The sequence below is a fragment of the Oncorhynchus mykiss genome, chromosome 28, assembly GCF_013265735.2.
Source record: "Oncorhynchus mykiss isolate Arlee chromosome 28, USDA_OmykA_1.1, whole genome shotgun sequence".
Classification (NCBI taxonomy): domain Eukaryota; kingdom Metazoa; phylum Chordata; class Actinopteri; order Salmoniformes; family Salmonidae; genus Oncorhynchus; species Oncorhynchus mykiss.
The window spans coordinates 40,859,931-40,878,059 of NC_048592.1; the positions used below are offsets into that span (position 1 = coordinate 40,859,931).

The following is an 18,129-nucleotide window of genomic DNA, read 5'->3' on the forward strand; positions in this document are numbered from 1 at the left end:
AAAGCCGTGATCTCTTACTGATGTCACTTGTTAAATCCACTTCAATCAGTGTAGATCAGGCCTGGGCAACTCCAGTCCTCGGAGGCCTGATTGGTGTCACTGTTTTGACCCAGCCCCAGCTAACACACCTGACTCCAAAAATCAACTAATCATGATCTTCAGTTAAACATGCAATTAGTTTAAATCAGGTGTGTTTGCTAAGGATGGGGGAGAAGTGTGACTCCAATCAGGCCCTAGGGATGGGGGTAAACGTGTGACTCCAATCAGGCCCTAGGGATGGGGGTAAAAGTGTTACTCCAATCAGGCCCTAGGGATGGGGGTAAACGTGTGACTCCAATCAGGCCCTAGGGATGGGGGTAAACGTGTGACTCCAATCAGGCCCTAGGGATGGGGGTAAACGTGTGACTCCAATCAGGCCCTAGGGATGGGGGTAAACGTGTGACTCCAATCAGGCCCTAGGGATGGGGGTAAACGTGTGACTCCAATCAGGCCCTAGGGATGGGGGTAAAAGTGTTACTCCAATCAGGCCCTAGGGATGGGGGTAAACGTGTGACTCCAATCAGGCCCTAGGGATGGGGGTAAACGTGTGACTCCAATCAGGCCCTAGGGATGGGGGTAAAAGTGTGACTCCAATCAGGCCCTAGGGATGGGGGTAAACGTGTGACTCCAATCAGGCCCTAGGGATGGGGGTAAACGTGTGACTCCAATCAGGCCCTAGGGATGGGGGTAAAAGTGTTACTCCAATCAGGCCCTAGGGATGGGGGTAAACGTGTGACTCCAATCAGGCCCTAGGGATGGGGGTAAAAGTGTGACTCCAATCAGGCCCTAGGGATGGGGGTAAACGTGTGACTCCAATCAGGCCCTAGGGATGGGGGTAAAAGTGTGACTCCAATCAGGCCCTAGGGATGGGGGGAAAAGTGTTACTCCAATCAGGCCCTAGGTATGGGGGGGAAAAGTGTTACTCCAATCAGGCCCCCGAGGACTGGAATAGCCCAGGCCTGATGTAGATGAAGGGGAGGAGACAGGTAAAAATATATATTTTCAAGCGTTGAGATAATTGAGACATGGATTGTGTCTGTGTGCCATTCAGAGGCTGAATGGACAAGACAAAAGAGTGCCTTTGGGATATGGTAGTTGGTGACAGGCTCACTGGTTTAAGTGTGTCAAGAACTGCAACGCTGCTGGGTTTTTCACGCTCAACAGGGAATAGGGTGCACTATTTGTCCTTGGACACTGTGCTATCTAACCTCCAAACGAGCTTCAATGCCATACAGCACTCCTTCTGTGGCCTCCAACTGCTCTTAAACGCTAGTAAAACCAAATGCATGCTTTTCAACCGTTCGCTGCCTGCACCCGCACGCCTGACCAGCATCACCACCCTGGATGGTTCCGACCTTGAATATGTGGACATCTATAAGTACCTAGGTGTCTGGCTAGACTCTAAACTCTCCTTCCAGACCCATATCAAACATCTCCAATCGAAAATCAAATCAAGAGTCGGCTTTCTATTCCGCAACAAAGCCTCCTTCACTCACGCCGCCAAACTTACCCTAGTAAAACTGACTATCCTACCGATCCTCGACTTCGGCGACGTCATCTACAAAATTGCTTCCAACACTCTACTCAGCAAACTGGATGCAGTTTATCACAGTGCCATCCGTTTTGTCACTAAAGCACCTTATACCACCCACCACTGCGACTTGTATGCTCTAGTCGGCTGGCCCTCGCTACATATTCGTCGCCAGACCCACTGGCTCCAGGTCATCTACAAGTCCATGCTAGGTAAAGCTCCGCCTTATCTCAGTTCACTGGTTACGATGGCAACACCCATCCGTAGCACGCGCTCCAGCAGGTGTATCTCACTGATCATCCCTAAAGCCAACACCTCATTTGGCCGCCTTTCGTTCCAGTTCTCTGCTGCCTGTGACTGGAACGAATTGCAAAAATCGCTGAAGTTGGAGACTTTTATCTCCCTCACCAACTTCAAACATCTGCTATCTGAGCAGCTAACCGATCGCTGCAGCTGTACATAGTCTATTGGTAAATAGCCCACCCATTTTCACCTACCTCATCCCCATACTGTTTTTATTTATTTATTTTTATTTTTCTGCTCTTTTGCACACCAATATCTCTACCTGTACATAACCATCTGATCATTTATCACTCCAGTGTTAATCTGCATAATTGTAATTATTTGCCTACCTCATGCCTTTTGCACACAATGTATATATAGACTCCCCTTTTTTTCTACTGTGTTATTGACTTGTTAATTGTTTACTCCATGTGTAACTCTGTGTTGTCTGTTCACACTGCTATGCCTTATCTTGGCCAGGTCGCAGTTGCAAATGAGAACTTGTTCTCAACTAGCCTACCTGGTTAAATAAAGGTGAAATAAAAAAAAATAAAAAAATAAAAAAAAAATTTAGGGAATAGGGTGCACTATTTAGGGAATAGCGTGCACCATCTAGGGAATAGGGTGCACTATTTAGGGAATAGGGTGCACTATATATAGGGAATAGGGTGCCATTTGGGAAACTTCTCAGTCAAAAGCCCACATGGCTCAGCTCCTATAGATACCGATGTTGTGGCGCCCCCTGGTGGAACAGTCGAAGGTCATCTGTGTTTTAGTTACACTGTTATGTGTTAGTAACAGACAGTAGTAGTTGGTTACAGCAGTTGTAGACACACACACACACACACACACACACACACAGTGGGGTAAAGTAACCAAGTACTTTTAAGTATTTTTTGGGGGGTATCTGTACTTTACATTATTATTTATGTTTACTCCGCTACATTCCTAAAGAAAATATGTGCGTTTTATTCCTTACATTTTCACTGACACCCAAAAGTACCTGTTACATTTCGAAAGCCTAGCAGGAAAATGGTCTAATTCATGCACCACTTATCAAGAGAACACGTAGTCATACCTACTGCCTCTAATCTGGAGGAATCACTAAACACAAATGCTTAGTTTGTGAATGAGGTCTGAGTGTCGGAGCGTGCCCCTAGCCAGGGCCGTAACCAGGGAGTTTTAGGTCAGGGAGGACAGTTTGTGAATGATGTCTGAGTGTCGGAGCGTGCCCCTAGCCAGGGCCGTAACCAGGGAGTTTTAGGTCAGGGAGGACAGTTTGTGAATGATGTCTGAGTGTCGGAGCGTGGCCCTAGCCAGGGCCGTAACCAGGGAGTTTTAGGTCAGGGAGGACAGTTTGTGAATGATGTCTGAGTGTCGGAGCGTGGCCCTAGCCAGGGCCGTAACCAGGGAGATTTAGGTCAGGGAGGACAGTTTGTGAATGATGTCTGAGTGTCGGAGCGTGGCCCTAGCCAGGGCCGTAACCAGGGAGATTTAGGTCAGGGAGGACATTTTTTGAAAGTGGAACTCATTTACTGCATTTATATACAATTAACAAATGTTAAAACACTGTTTGGAGAACAGCTACAACAAGTGAAAATGCCCCCAGCCATTATCACCTCGGCTGCTGTAGATTAATTCACCTCAGGAGATCTACAAACACGTTTGTATTTCATTTTTAGAACTGTATTGTTTGCTTTCTGATTATATTTTAATAGGATCTGTGGAGGTGTTCATATTGAAACATACAGTGGTTGTATTTTAATGTCGGCCTGTGGGGAAGATAGGTCCTGTGGAGATGGCCACATTGAAACATACAGTGGTTGTATTTTAATGTCGGCCTGTGGGGAAGATAGGTCCTGTGGAGATGGCCACATTGAAACATACAGTGGTTGTATTTTAATGTCGGCCTGTGGGGAAGATAGGTCCTGTGGAGATGGCCACATTGAAACATACAGTGGTTGTATTTTAATGTCGGCCTGTGGGGAAGATAGGTCCTGTGGAGATGACCACATTGAAACATACAGTGGTTCTATTTTAATGTCGGCCTGTGGGGAAGATAGGTCCTGTGGAGATGGCCACATTGAAACATACAGTGGTTGTATTTTAATGTCGGCCTGTGGGGAAGATAGGTCCTGTGGAGATGACCACATTGAAACATACAGTGGTTGTATTTTAATGTCGGCCTGTGGGGAAGATAGGTCCTGTGGAGATGTTCATATTGAAAGTGGTTGTATTTTAATGTCGGCCTATAGGGAAGATACAGTATATCACAAAAGTGAGTACACCCCTCACATTTTTGTAAATATTTGAGTATATCTTTTCATGTGACAACACTGAAGAAATGACACTTTGCTACAATGTAAAGTAGTGAGTGTTCAGCTTGTATAACAGTGTAAATTTGCTGTCCCCTTAAAATAACTCAACACACAGCCATTAATGTCTAAACCGCTGGCAACAACAGTGAGTACACCGCTAAGTGAAAGTGTCCAAATTGGGCCCTAAGTGTCAATATTTTGTGGCCACCATCATTTTCCAGCACTGCCTTAACCCTCTTGGGCATGGAGTTCACCAGAGCTTCACAGGTTGACCCCTGGAGTCCTCCTCCATGACGACATCACGGAGCTGGTGGATGTCAGAGACCTTGCACTCCTCCACCTTCCGTTTGAGGATGCCCCACAGATGCTCAATAGGGTTTAGGTCTGGAGACATGCTTGGCCAGTCCATCACCTTTACCCTCAGCTTCTTTAGCAAGGCAGTGGTCGTCTTGGAGGTGTGTTTGTGGTATTATCATGTTGAAATACTGCCCTGTGGCCCAGTCTCCGAAGGGAGGGGATCATGCTCTGCTTCAGTATGTCATTTTCTATTAAGGTATCTTTACTTTTTTTTTAAAACAATTGGGTACTTTTTCCACCACTCTGCACACACACACACACTCATCACCCCTCTACACTGGGCCATTTTGTGCTGAAACTGTTGGGCCTTTTTCCATGGCGTAAACAACATATCCAACTCGTTTTCCCCCCGTTGTCTAGTACGTCGGGTCACAAACATTTATTATGAAAATATGTACAGTACTTTGTTTCCACGATGTAGCTAGCTGATTTAATGGGTCAGGAAATGTAATGTGAATGTTACCCAGAACAATGAGGCCATTATAAATGATATACATTATATACATTATATACATTAAAAGGACAGAAATGTGCAGGTTTGAAAAGGGGCAAAACAAATCCCTCCACTCCCACATCTCCACATGTTGTGTTACATTATATAGTATAGAGGTCAACCTCTAATACACTATATAATGTGACTTTCCAAATGGCCCCCTATTCCGCCCTATAGGCCCTGGTCATAAGTAGCACACTTAGGGAATAGAGTGCTATTTGGGACTAAATAGGGAATAGGGTGCTATTTGGGACTAAATAGGGAATAGGGTGCTATTTGGGACTAAATAGGGAATAGGGTGCTATTTGGGACTAAATAGGGAATAGGGTGCTATTTGGGACAAAATAGGGAATAGGGTGGTATTTGAGACTAAATAGGGAATAGGGTGCTATTTGGGACTAAATAGGGAATAGGGTGCTATTTGGGACTATAGGTTTTCACCATATCATAGAAAACATAAGAGAGGTGAATGTGGAAAGGATCCACACAGTTAAGTCATGTTCAGATATCAACACACTCATTCGGACTGCATGCATGGCATATAGAAAAAAACATCAACATATATCAATTATATTAACATTAATTTAGAAAGGGGTTTCATCTGTGAACATTCATCATTGTCCTTATGTGTGAGGAGAGAGGAGGATGAGAGAGAGAGGAGGATGAGAGAGAGGAGAGAGGAGGATGAGAGAGAGAGAGAGGAGAGAGGAGGATGAGAGAGAGAGAGAGAGGAGAGAGAGAGAGAGAGAGAGAGGAGGATGAGAGAGAGGAGGATGAGAGAGAGAGAGAGGAAGATGAGAAAGAGAGAGAGGAAGATGAGAAAGAGAGAGGAGAGAGGAAGATGAGAAAGCGAGAGGAGAGAGGAAGATGAGAAAGCGAGAGGAGAGAGGAGAGGAGGATGAGAGAGAGAGAGAGGAGAGAGGAGGATGAAAGAGAGAGAGAGAGAGGAGAGAGGAGGATGAAAGAGAGAGAGAGAGAGGAGAGAGGAGGATGAAAGAGAGAGAGAGAGGGGAGAGAGGAGGATGAAAGAGAGAGAGAGAGAGGAGAGAGGAGGATGAAAGAGAGAGAGAGGAGAGAGGAGGATGAGAGAGAGAGAGAGAGGAGAGAGGAGGATGAGAGAGAGAGAGAGAGAGGAGAGAGGAGGATGAGAGAGAGAGAGAGGAGAGAGGAGGATGAGAGAGAGAGAGAGAGGAGGATGAGAGAGAGAGAGAGGAGGATGAGAGAGAGAGAGGAGGATGAGAGAGAGAGAGAGGAGGATGAGAGAGAGAGAGAGGAGGATGAGAGAGAGAGAGAGGAGGATGAGAGAGAGAGAGGGGAAGATGAGAGAGAGAGAGAGAGGAAGATGAGAGAGAGACAGGAAGATGAGAGAGAGAGAGAGAGAGGAAGATGAGAAAGAGAGAGGAGAGAGGAGAGGAGGATGAGAGAGGGAGAGAGAGAAGAGAGGAGGATGAAAGAGAGAGAGAGAGGAGAGAGGAGGATGAAAGAGAGAGAGAGGAGAGAGGAGGATGAAAGAGAGAGAGAGGAGAGAGGAGGATGAAAGAGAGAGAGAGGAGAGAGGAGGATGAGAGAGAGAGAGAGGAAGATGAGAAAGAGAGAGAGGAAGATGAGAAAGAGAGGAGAGGAGGATGAGAGAGAGGGAGAGAGAGGAGAGAGGAGGATGAGAGAGAGAGAGGAGGATGAGAGAGAGAGAGAGGAAGATGAGAGAGAGAGAGAGGAAGATGAGAAAGAGAGAGAGGAAGATGAGAAAGAGAGAGGAGAGAGGAAGATGAGAAAGAGAGAGGGAGAGGAGAGAGGAGGATGAGAGAGAGAGAGAGGAGAGAGGAGGATGAGAGAGAGGAGAGAGGAGGATGAGAGAGAGAGAGGAGAGAGGAGGATGAAAGAGAGAGAGAGAGCAGAGAGGAGGATGAAAGAGAGAGAGAGAGGAGAGAGGAGGATGAAAGAGAGAGAGAGAGGAGAGAGGAGGATGAGAGAGAGAGAGGGGAGGATGAGAGAGAGAGAGAGGAAGATGAGAAAGAGAGAGAGGAAGATGAGAAAGAGAGGAGAGGAGGATGAGAGAGGGAGAGAGGAGAGAGGAGAGAGGAGGATGAGAGAGAGAGGAGGATGAGAGAGAGAGAGAGGAGAGAGGAGGATGAGAGAGAGAGGAGAGAGGAAGATGAGAAAGAGAGAGGAGAGAGGAAGATGAGAAAGAGAGGGAGAGAGAGGAGAGAGAGAGAGGAGGATGAGAGAGAGAGAGAGAGAGAAGGATGAGAGAGAGAGAGAGAGAAGGATGAGAGAGAGAGAGAGAAGGATGAGAGAGAGAGAGAGAGAGAGAGAGAGAAGGATGAGAGAGAGAGAGAGAGAGAGAGAGAGAGAGAGAGAGAGAGAGAGAGAGAGAGAGAGAGAGAGAGAGAGAGAGAAGAGGAGGAGGAGAGTGTGAGAGCTGGCATGCTGATGTCACCCCTTTCTTTCTGTTGTCCAGGTGTGTCCGTGTGTCTGTGTCTGTATCCATGTCTGTTCTTCTAGGATACAGGTAAATGCCTCTTCAGGACATCCTTGGCGTTGCTGGGGAGGTTCTCTGGAAAGTTGACGTCAAACTCCACCACCAGGTCACCTCTCTGCTCGGGGTTCTTGGGTAAGGGGAGGCCCTGTCCTGCTACAGTCTGTTTCATGCCTGGCTTTATCACATCCGTGATCTTCATGTTACACGTCTTCCCGTCTATCGTAGACACCGTCACAGAGCAACCGCACAACGACTGGAAGAGGAGAGAGGAGAGTAGAAAGAAGAGAGAGAAGAGAGAGAGAGGAGAGTAGAGAGATGAGAGAGTAGAGAGAGAGGAGAGATAGGATAGAGAGGAGAGAGAGGGAGAGAGTAGAGAGAGAGGAGAGATAGGATAGAGTAGAGAGAGAAGAGAGTAGAGAGAGAGGGAGGAGAGAGAGGGAGGAGAGAGTCACACAGAGTGTAAAACACAGGGCACACATCCATCACACAGTAACCTGCTAGTCATTAACAGAATGGGCATTAGGTTTGTGGTTAGGTTTCTTTAACAGATGGAACTTGTGTTCTTCTGGTTTGGTGGTTTGCTAAAACAGGACTTTGCTTCTAAGCAGAAAATATGCTTCACTACTGATAAGCAAGGCTCAGGCAGTGATTTAAAGTAAAGCTGTTTTCATTGTATGAATTCCGACAACATTTCCAGAACATTCACACGAGGGCGTCCCAAATGGCACCCTACTCCGTATTGGGCCCTGGTCAAAAGTAGTGCACCAAATAGGGAATAGGGTGTACTTTGGGATGCAAACACCATGACATTATACAGCATTACAGGCACTTTGTTGTTTTAATTAAAACACGACTGAGTTCAAGTCACGATACGAGAGAAGAGGAGGAGAGGGCAAGAGGAGAGAGAGAGAGGAGAGAGAGGGCAAGAGGAGAAAGAGAGAAGAAGAAGAAGAGGAGAGAGAGAGAGAGAGAGAGAGACGAGAGAGACAGAGACAGAGACAGAGACAGAGACAGAGAGAGAGAGAGAGAGAGAGAGAGAGAGAGAGAGACCATATTAGTAGTCCTAACTCAGTCAGTATGCGTGGGCTACCAGCCTGCTGTCTCTTCACACTCCTGAAGTGTTACTGCCTCCTCTCCTGTTTCTCTCCTTTACAGTGGGAATTACATAACATACTCCTTATATCATAATGTTCTCTATCTGCACTGGTCTAAACCTTGTTCTCCCTCCAGTCTGCTGAACAATGACCAGGCTTGTGTTCAGTAGACCCGAAACAGGAGATTGTGAAATAAAGTGAAACAGGGAGGTATCACTTGAACTTGACCAACAAGATCACAGATTTACATTTTCTGTTGCAAAATGTTTTGCTACGATGTGCCAACTGAACACGATCCATTCTGAATGCCTATTGCTGTTGCATCTTCACTAGCCAGACCAAGCTAGATTATTCCACACTGAACCACCTTCTACGGGAAGTGTTTCCCCTTACTCTCACTTTGAGGCGGGCCACCAAGACCCGCACCAAGCAAAACACATCTCACCTGTCGTAGACTAACTTTCACCGGGTACACGATGTCCGACCCCTCCCTTCTAAAGTGCATGTGGGGCTTGTCCTTGATGACGAACACAATATCAGCAGGGATGGTATTGGGCGACTCGTCTCCTTCTCTGGGGAACGTGATCTTGGTCCCCTCCTTCCACCCTCTCTTAATCTCTATGGTGAGAATCTTATCCTCCGTCCTCATGGTCCGTCCGTCAGGGTTCATCCTCTTCCTGCTGATCTTCATCCTCTTGGTGCAACCATGAAACACTTCCTCCAGCGATACCCGCAGCTCGTGATGGACGGCCGGGTCCTGCTTCCTCCTCTGCTGCCCGCCCAGCCCCACGTGGCGGTCCCGAGGGAACCCGTTGAGGTTAAACGAGGTGAACGAGCCGAACGGGTCGTTGCCGTCCACCTCCATGTCCTCGTCGTCCCCGCCGCCTGGACCGCGTCCGTTGGCCTTACGGCCGAAGAACATCTCGAACGGGTTGGCGCCGCCGAAGAAGGTGGCGAAGGTAGCATGGGGGTCGCCGTGGAACGTGTAAGAGGTGAAGTTGCTGCCCTGTCCGTCTGGACCGTTGCCGGGGCCGCCACCTCCTTTGAGACCTGAGGGACAAAAGGGGGAACAAGGACACTGACATCATCAACAGTTCAGATAATGATAATAACCTTTGTTTTGATAAAAAGGGGAAGTTCACTGAAGTCATCAACAGTTCAGGTAATATAGATGACAACCTACTATATACTGCACCAGACATGGGTCAAATATCCTTGAAATCCTTAAGCTGTACTTGAGTCTGCCCGGTATAATAAAATCAATTGAATACTCCCAAAAGCACAACCTCCTAAATCAAGTGCTCTGTACAGTCACAGAATAACCATGTAGACTCTGTACCATACAGGGAAAGGGTTGCTCACAGAATAACCATGTAGACTCTGTACCATACAGGGAAAGGGTTGTTCACAGAATAACCATGTAGACTCTGTACCATACAGGGAAAGGGTTGCTCACAGAATAACCATGTAGACTCTGTACCATACAGGGAAAGGGTTGTTCACAGAATAACCATGTAGACTCTGTACCATACAGGTAAAGGGTTGTTCACAGAATAACCATGTAGACTCTGTACCATACAGGGAAAGGGTTGTTCACAGAATAACCATGCAGACTCTGTACCATACAGGGAAAGGGTTGTTCACAGAATAACCATGTAGACTCTGTACCATACAGGGAAAGGGTTGTTCACAGAATAACCATGTAGACTCTGTACCATACAGGGAAAGGGTTGCTCACAGAATAACCATGTAGACTCTGTACCATACAGGGAAAGGGTTGCTCACAGAATAACCATGTAGACTCTGTCCCATACAGGGAAAGGGTTGTTCACAGAATAACCATGTAGACTCTGTACCATACAGGTAAAGGGTTGTTCACAGAATAACCATGTAGACTCTGTACCATACAGGGAAAGGGTTGCTCACAGAATAACCATGTAGACTCTGTACCATACAGGGAAAGGGTTGCTCACAGAATAACCATGTAGACTCTGTACCATACAGGGAAAGGGTTGCTCACAGAATAACCATGTAGACTCTGTACCATACAGGGAAAGGGTTGTTCACAGAATAACCATGTAGACTCTGTACCATACAGGGAAAGGGTTGCTCACAGAATAACCATGTAGACTCTGTACCATACAGGGAAAGGGTTGTTCACAGAATAACCATGCAGACTCTGTCCCATACAGGGAAAGGGTTGTTCACAGAATAACCATGTAGACTCTGTACCATACAGGGAAAGGGTTGTTCACAGAATAACCATGCAGACTCTGTACCATACAGGTAAAGGGTTGCTCACAGAATAACCATGCAGACTCTGTACCATACAGGTAAAGGGTTGCTCACAGAATAACCATGCAGACTCTGTCCCATACAGGGAAAGGGTTGTTCACAGAATGACCATGTAGACTCTGTCCCATACAGGGAAAGGGTTGTTCACAGAATGACCATGTAGACTCTGTCCCATACAGGGAAAGGGTTGTTCACAGAATGACCATGTAGACTCTGTACCATACAGGGAAAGGGTTGCACTCCTACATCGATGCTGCTCTAATATAAACAGTAAGTTCATGAGTCCAATAGCCCCCAATGTCAAGACATCTGTCATATGGGGCAGGTCAGTGGATTCCTCCCAACCATGGCACATCTGCTCTTTCCCCATCTGTTATTTGAGAGGGTTATGATGCCTTCAGCTAGTAACATTATCCATATTGACATGTTCAATATCAATTCATGTAATTGACAGTAGCCTAAACATAATACAATCTGATATGTCCTGTATTTCTGACCAATCAACAGCCATGTCTACATATTATGCGCAGACCGATATGCCACCCCGACCAAACAGGGACATGTCTGCTTATTGGCTTTCTTATTATCATAAATGGTATGAATAAATAATAAGGTCTCTTCTAACCAGTGTGGTTAAAATATCGGTCTGTTATGACTTGTATAATGGCCAATTCTATTACAACATGTTCTGTTGTTTACTAAATGATGGACTGGATGAAATGACAAGAAACCCAGGAATGAATAAACATCCGAATGTGTCCTATTTTCTTACCTTCTTCTCCGTACTGATCATAGATCTCCCTTTTCTTCGGATCACTGAGGACTTCATATGCCTCTGCGATCTCCTTAAATTTCTCCTCGGCGTTGGCCGCTTTGTTTTTGTCCGGGTGCCATTTCAGAGCCTGTTTTCTGTACGCCTTTTTAATGTCCTCGTCAGCCGCTCCTTTCACTATCCCCAGGATTTTATAATAGTCTTTCCCCATAGTTCCCCCGAAGCGGCCCCTCGCAGTAGTCAAAGAGAAGCTGCCGCTGTTCTACGGAAGCTGCCTGTTAGTTTGATGGGGAAATATATCCAGGAGAGGAGAGACAAGACAAACCCCTCTGAGGAAGTTGATACGGCGACAAGCGAAAGAAAACCCCTGAACCGCTTCTCTCTGCCTCTCTAAACAACAATAACTAGTAGATAGACACGGAGACAGAGGAGGTTGAATCGTGAGAAACTAGAGAACGGGATGTGATGTAGCGATGTTTAGAGTGGTTACTCAGCGCTGTGGATCCTGGGTTATTTATCCATCACCCTCCCCCGTTAGACTCCCTTTAAATAGCTGTGGCTCCCTCTCCTGCGTCCGACCCACCTGCGGCGTTGCTCGCTGTTATCCAGGGGCTCTTCACAGATGCTAAATGCTGCTGAAGCACGTCATTTCCCATATTCGGCAAAGATTCCGGTTTTTATTTTATTATTTCTGTTTAAACACCCATCCACATGGAATTGACATCTCAACTTCAGTGAAAAGAACACGGTAGCCTACATAAAACAATAATTACACTGTAACAGCCTTGACAGGTTAGTATAGGTCCTGTGATAAAGGGCTGTGGTTTGGTTAGAGGAGGACGATTTGAATTGAGAAATAGCCTACATTTGGTGCCTTCCTGTTCAAATGATCAGCTACGGCGAGGAGGGGGTCCATAACCAGAGGACAGGCCTCCTGTCAAGGCTTATAGACCTCTGACCTGTACCTACTGAGACAGAAACTAACCTCTGACCTATACCTACTGAGACAGACACTAACCTCTGACCTGTACCTACTGAGACTGAGACAGAAACTAACCTCTGGCCCATAGGCCCACTAACCCTAAATCCTAACCCACACTGTCCTTAAAATGATAAACTTGGATTAGCTAACACAACGTGCCATTGGAACACAGGAGTGATGGTTGCTGATAATGGGCCTCTGTACGCCTATGTAGATATTCCATACAAAATCAGTAATTCCCAGCTACAATAGTAATTTACAACATTAACAATGTCTCCACTGTATTTCTGATCAATTTGATTTTATTTTAATGGACTAAAAATGTGGTGTGTGCCAGGTGCAGAGAGAGGCTCAGAGAGGTTCACAGATATGAAATCAGTCATGATGTATCATATGCAGAGGCGGTAAGACCGGTTGTTGGCGCTACAGTGTAGGAATGATGGGAGCTTTACATGGATGTTCCTGTACTAAGTGGACCTACTGTCGGGCTGGTGTTTTTTCTGGCCCTGGTATGGTTTTCGAGGCCTGTTCAGAAATCTTCAAGCTCAAGAACGTGAAGTGCAAAGGAAACTTTGATAATGAAGTTGATAAATTGACTTCATAGCGTTTATTGGCAAGGTTATCAATATGACTTTGGGTTGTGGAAAGCAGAAATGTCAGGTTGAAGGTTATTGTGGAGACAACAAAATATATTGGGGGTAGCGTTTTGGGGGGAGAGGGTGTGGTAGAAGTTAGTAGGGATTTATTTTATTCATATTGTTGTTTCGAATCATGATTTAATCGTACATTCCAAAACAGTAGGTGGCGGCATGCACTTTTAACGTTTGTTTGCGGACCGCCATGATATCGTCAAAGATGTTCTACTGTGATATCATAGTAGCAGCAAGCAGAATAATTCCGCCTTCTTCTTTGATGGACGCATGACAGAGCCATTTCGCGAGATTTGTGTGGCCTTTTCTGCTGTGTCGCAGCACGCACAGCGACAGCAAATATTACTCAACCAAGACCACAGCCACAGTCGTTTCCAACCAGGAACAAATAAGTCAGAATGGGCAGAACAAGCAAGTGGGTGGGCAGAGCCAAGCATATGTTAGCGAGATCCTATTGGCGCGTTCTAGCATTGATCTGCATATTTCCGTTAGGTAACACCTCCTCTGTGCAGTGCGCATGTGCATTAACTCAATTCGCCTTTGCACTCCTTCTGAACAACGAGATTTTTTAAAAACTTTGCAAAGGGTAAAGTCTACAAAATGTAATACATTCTGTTCATAACATATTGTAGTTTTGAGAACAGAGTGCTGTATTGAAATCAAATGTTTAATCGATGAGAAAATGTGCAGAATATCGGACAAAATCAATCTCGTTCTATCTTCTGCCACAGCCGGGCAGTGGGCTTCCTCTCACTACCATATTTGGCTGTGGAAACGCCATAGCGGATGCTTCACTTTTATACATCCGGTGAAAAACCTGTATCCTTGTTCTATCTGTGTCGTCAGGATCATTTCCGATGAGAACGGCCATTTTCTCTCTCTCTCCGGATTTGTCCATTTGCAACAGATATGGCCGACTATTCAAACGTGGCTCCGCCGTCGGGAAATGGCGCAGGAATGAACGACGCTTTTAAAGACGCACTTCAGCGAGCTAGACAGGTAAAGATAAATCATTTAATATGGTTTTGTTGAAGCGCGTTGAAATTGAAAACTCGTCAAAAGCAAATCAACTTTAGGCCTTAAACCTCCAACTTGCCAACGAGACGATTTTGCGGCCTTCGGGAAGATGCCTGTTGAATAAAGCTAAATAAATGTAGTTAAGTCTAGCTAATTAACCAGGTATTGCTACGCTAATTTAGCTATCTGTTTCAATGTGATGACGTTCGTCTGTGAATTGATCCACTAACTTACCTACTGTACAATGTTGATATCATTTTCTCTAAGGCGGCTGTAAATCTAACAAAACTCTAAACTAAGTTAGCTATCTACGATAACCATATGCCCTTATCAAAGTTCCCTAATTGTATTGTTATTGACAATGCTGTGTAATTCTGTGGAGTGTGATTGTATCATGAATCAGAAAACGCACCCCCCCACCCCACATGCCCTCTTAACTCTGCCGAGTTAGTTTATGCAGTATATGTCAGTTTTAGCTAACCAAATTGAAAACGCATTGAGAAAATAGTTAACGAAAGAAGTTGTGGTGTTTGTCGAGGAGCCTAGTTCAACGTTATGATTCCGCTGGAACTGAGTGTTTTGTGTGTTACAGATTGCGGCAAAGATTGGGGGGGACGGCGTACCCCCCGCGGCGCCCTCAGGCAGTGAGTTTGGCTATGGAGGCCAGAAGCGACCCCTTGAAGATGCCGGTGAGTACGGTAGGCTACCCCCCCCATTTCATACCTCCATTTCTGTATTGATCCATTATTTTGCCTGTCTGATTGTGCTTTTGTCTACTCTATTATCAAGACCGTACTTGTGTTAAAATAAACCCAACACATGGTTCAGTACGTATTGCTGTTTTGGGGTATTTTGCTACAGAGGGAATATTTTGTTTAAGAAAACATGTTAGTTATGCCTTTTTCCATATGTGTGATGAGAACACTATTCCTGAAAGACATACACAATGTATGCATGTCTTCACACACGCACAAGGGTCTCTGCGAACATGACAGGATCATGAAATGTGACAAGTAACCAAACCACTAATATACTGATAGACATGGATTGTCTCAGAAATATGCATAGTTCATATTTTAAAGGAGAAATCAAATCATTCTATTGGTCACATTCCCATATTTAGCAGTTATTGTGGGCGAAGCGAAATGCTTGTGTTCCTAGCTCAAACGGTGCAGTAATATCTAACAAATCACACCAATACACAAATCCATGTCTGTGTATAGTGGGCAGCAGCCTATACGGTGCAGAGTTGAGTAACCGGGTGATGGCCACTTAACAGTCTGATGGCCTTGAGATAGAAAGTGTTTTTCACTCTCTCCCAGCTTTGATGCACCTGTACTGACCTCAACTTCTGGATGGTAGCGGGGTGAACAGGCAGTGGCTCGGGTGGTTGTTGTCCTTGATGATCTTTTTGGCCTTCATGTGAGATCGGGTGCTGCAGGTGTCTGGGAGGGCAGGTAGTTTGCCCCCCCCCCCCCCCCCCCCCCCCCCCCCCGGTGAAGTGTTGGCCAGACCGCATCAACCTCGTGGTTCTGTATTTATATAGAATAGGCGTTGTGTATAGTAGGACGTGGAATATATACTGATACACAGGGTGATATAGTCCACTTAGTGACGATCAACAGGGTGATATAGTCTGGTTAGGGGCGATCAACAGGGTGGTATAGTCTGGTTAGGGACGATCAACAGGGTGATATAGTCTGGTTAGTGACGATCAACAGGGTGATATAGTCCACTTTGTGACGATCAACAGGGTGATATAGTCTGGTTAGTGACGATCAACAGGGTGATATAGTCTGGTTAGTGACGATCAACAGGGTGATATAGTCCACTTTGTGACGATCAACAGGGTGATATAGTCTGGTTAGTGATGATCAACAGGGTGATATAGTCTGGTTAGTGACGATCAACAGGGTGATATAGTCCACTTTGTGACGATCAACAGGGTGATATAGTCTGGTTAGTGACGATCAACGGGGTGATATAGTCTGGTTAGTGACGATCAACAGGGTGATATAGTCTGGTTAGTGACGATCAACAGGGTGATATAGTCTGGTTAGTGACGATCAACAGGGTGATATAGTCTGGTTAGTGATGATCAACAGGGTGATATAGTCTGGTTAGTGACGATCAACAGGGTGATATAGTCTGGTTAGGGGCGATCAACAGGGTGATATAGTCTGGTTAGGGACGATCAACAGGGTGATATAGTCTGGTTAGTGACGATCAACAGGGTGATATAGTCCACTTTGTGACGATCAACAGGGTGATATAGTCTGGTTAGTGACGATCAACAGGGTGATATAGTCCACTTTGTGACGATCAACAGGGTGATATAGTCTGGTTAGTGACGATCAACAGGGTGATATAGTCTGGTTAGTGACGATCAACAGGGTGATATGTAGTCTGGTTAGTGACGATCAACAGGGTGATATAGTCTGGTTAGTGATGATCAACAGGGTGATATAGTCTGGTTAGTGACGATCAACAGGGTGATATAGTCCACTTTGTGACGATCAACAGGGTGATATAGTCTGGTTAGTGACGATCAACAGGGTGATATAGTCCACTTTGTGACGATCAACAGGGTGATATAGTCTGGTTAGTGACGATCAACAGGGTGATATAGTCTGGTTAGTGACGATCAACGGGGTGATATGTAGTCTGGTTAGTGACGATCAACGGGGTGATATGTAGTCTGGTTAGTGACGATCAACGGGGTGATTTGGTCCGGTTAAGAAAGATTTCCGGACTTTGATTTCATTTAATTTAACAAAAAAACGTTGTTATTCAGTGCTGTTAACAGACTTGCCACAAAATGCCTGACTTGTTTTAGTTCTATATTCCTTTACAGGATAAAATCCCTGGTCGTGTATTCAGAGATGCCTCCGTGTGTTTCTACAGAAATGATCTGTTTTAATTCTATGGCTTGAAAGCTTTGCATTTCGCAGGGGGATTGTCTCCTAGGTCATAAACCGGGAACCCATATGTCCTTAAAAAAAAAATATATTTATTCATTCAGTAGTTACGAAGTTGTGCTTTTAGAAAATACTATGTCTGTACCATGTCGCACAGGAAGTGATGTCAAAGGGCCATTTTTCTTTCCAGAAGTATGAGCCCTCCCCAACTCTGCACACCGTTGACAGGGCTTTAACTCTGTCTTCATCTCAATAACGACGGTCTCCTCTTCTCCTTACAGACCAACCAGAGACCAAGAAGGTGGCACCCAATGACTGTGAGTATCTGCTAGGCCAGGGACCTCGCAGTACAATGTTATCACCGTACTTAGGTGCGCGATATGACATTTTATTCCCGATTCTCACAATTCTATATGTATTGCGATTCGATGTTCCAGACGTCTTCACCATGTGTCTGCTGCAGGGGGACACGGGAGAAAACGAGCTTTGACCTTGGAACTAAAATGGCTGAAAACATTGGCTTCCTATTTTATATAAATCAAGGAAAAATACCAAAATTTCTGGTGCAGCAAACTAGCGACAAAATGCTAGAATATATCGTCAATAATAATATCCTGTTAAGTGACTATCGATTGTTGTCCCTCATCTCTAGCTCGCTGTTGAAGGACAGGTGTAGGTTGTCCTGTCTAGACTAACCATTTAAGTGTTTTTAGTGATGCATCCTGTGGTAGCAGGATTACAAGGTTGTGTTATATGTATGCACCAAATGGTTGTTTTTAGTTAATACAGTGAGGTTCTTAGGACCTCCCTCTCTTTCTGAGTTAGCTGAGGGGTCCTTTTTTTTAATGGAGCTTGGGCTAGCAACTGATTTTTAAGGGATGATTAGTGAGTAAAAACCTACA

The 18,129-nt window shown here is 45.4% G+C and overlaps 2 protein-coding genes across 4 annotated transcripts in view; one reads left to right on the forward strand and one right to left on the reverse strand.

Moving 5' to 3' along the window:
• Positions 1 to 7,348: 7,348 nt before the first annotated feature.
• Positions 7,349 to 12,280, reverse strand: LOC110509157 (dnaJ homolog subfamily B member 4-like). The gene is made up of 3 exons (XM_021590126.2): positions 11,661 to 12,280; positions 9,039 to 9,643; positions 7,349 to 7,752 (listed from the first exon to the last, which is right to left on the reverse strand). Exons 1-3 carry the CDS (start codon positions 11,869 to 11,871, stop codon positions 7,519 to 7,521), a joined length of 1,050 nt encoding a protein of 349 aa, XP_021445801.1. The 5' UTR covers positions 11,872 to 12,280; the 3' UTR covers positions 7,349 to 7,518.
• A 1,850-nt stretch (positions 12,281 to 14,130) lies between these two features.
• Positions 14,131 to 18,129, forward strand: part of LOC110509156 (far upstream element-binding protein 1) — a 29,361-nt gene continuing 25,362 nt past the window's right edge. The window contains exons 1-3 of one of the 3 annotated variants that reach the window (XM_036966831.1): positions 14,131 to 14,291; positions 14,902 to 15,007; positions 17,509 to 17,544. In XM_036966831.1, coding sequence (XP_036822726.1) covers positions 14,202 to 14,291; positions 14,902 to 15,007; positions 17,509 to 17,544 — 232 coding nt within the window. In that variant the 5' untranslated portion in view covers positions 14,131 to 14,201. The remainder of the gene's footprint in view (positions 14,292 to 14,901; positions 15,008 to 17,508; positions 17,545 to 18,129) is intronic. The other 2 variants (XM_036966829.1, XM_036966832.1) reach the window with 2 other exon arrangements.